General features: G+C 61.0%; 1 protein-coding gene across 1 annotated transcript in view; it reads right to left on the bottom strand.

Moving 5' to 3' along the window:
* Positions 1-558, bottom strand: part of MATN3 (matrilin 3) — a 15171-nt gene extending 14613 nt beyond the window's left edge. The window contains exon 1 of the mRNA XM_004686063.1: positions 529-558. Within this exon, the coding sequence (XP_004686120.1) occupies positions 529-558 (30 nt within the window). The remainder of the gene's footprint in view (positions 1-528) is intronic.
* Positions 559-1152: the final 594 nt, after the last annotated feature.

Genomic DNA, 1152 nt, shown 5'->3' with positions numbered 1-1152 from the left:
CCCCTGGGTGGGCTCGGCCCGGTGCCTCCTGGCGGCGCTCGGCAGCCCTGGCAACCGCGGCCCCGGCCTGGGCACCGCCCACCCTCCCTCTCTCCCGGTCTGAGGCCCCAGCCGCGTGCCTGCTCCCCAGCGTCCCTGTTGGGGACCCCCGGGGCGCGCCTGCCCCCCACCTCCGGCCAGGTTTGCTGGCCTCCAGGTTTCATTCCGCTCCGCACACCTTCCTTGCCCCAGCCAAGTCCCAAGGTTTTGCAGTGGGCTCTGGGTTTTGGAAAATAATACTAAAAATCCCAGCGTCTGCAGCACGAACAGACGCGCTTTCATCGCAGCCTCAAACATCCACAAACATGTGAACCTACATTACTGGGAATAGAAAGTCAAACATGCATTCCCCAGAGAGCCCCCTTTCCCAGCTGGAAGGACAGTTTGAGCCGACAGCGGCTTCAAAGTCTCCCCCTATAGCCCATGGCCCCTCGGAAGGGCCAGGTGGCAGCACTGGGCTGGAGGCCCCAGGAGACCCTAGGGACTCACCTCCCGGCCAGAAGCAGCTCTCGAGGCCATGCACCCTGTCAGGGAACAGCCGCAGCTGGGAGCATGCTGACTCTGCCCCACAAGGGGGCTTCTCAGAGCAGGCGACTTCTGAGCTGGATCTAAGCACCACGATGATGACCGTAGGTGGCCACGGCTTGCAGGCCACGGCCCTTTAACAGTCACCCTTCACCCGTCAGCGGAAAGTCACTTCTCTCCTTAAACCTGGCAGCTTCACTCCCAGTAAAACTCAATCTCCTTTTCATGACCAACAAGGCCGGTCAGGATTCCACCACCACCTGCTCTCGGGCCGGGGCCACATCTAGAACTCTCCATGCTTCAGCCACGCTAGCCCTCCCTGGCCTGGGGTGCTGTGCTGGCTCTCGCCTGTTCCCTGGCACCTGCTCCCTACCACCCCGCCTACCTCATCCCGCGCTCATCACCTTCGAGCAAGGTGGGTTTCTCAGACACTTCCCCCCCTTGGGACCTCACAGAATCAACACCCCCCTCGGGGATCAGTGCAGCTGACTCTTTACAGCCTGACAGTCATAACCAGGGAAGATGACTCTCCGCTCCCTGGGAGAAGTCACCGAGTTAGAGGAATCTTAGAAGAAAGCAGAGAGTTAT

The sequence above is a fragment of the Condylura cristata genome, unplaced genomic scaffold (assembly GCF_000260355.1).
Source record: "Condylura cristata isolate star-nosed mole 26May11 unplaced genomic scaffold, ConCri1.0 scaffold00020, whole genome shotgun sequence".
Taxonomy (NCBI): domain Eukaryota; kingdom Metazoa; phylum Chordata; class Mammalia; order Eulipotyphla; family Talpidae; genus Condylura; species Condylura cristata.
Note: the sequence above shows the minus strand (reverse complement) of the source record. Positions and strands in the feature narration are given on the sequence as shown.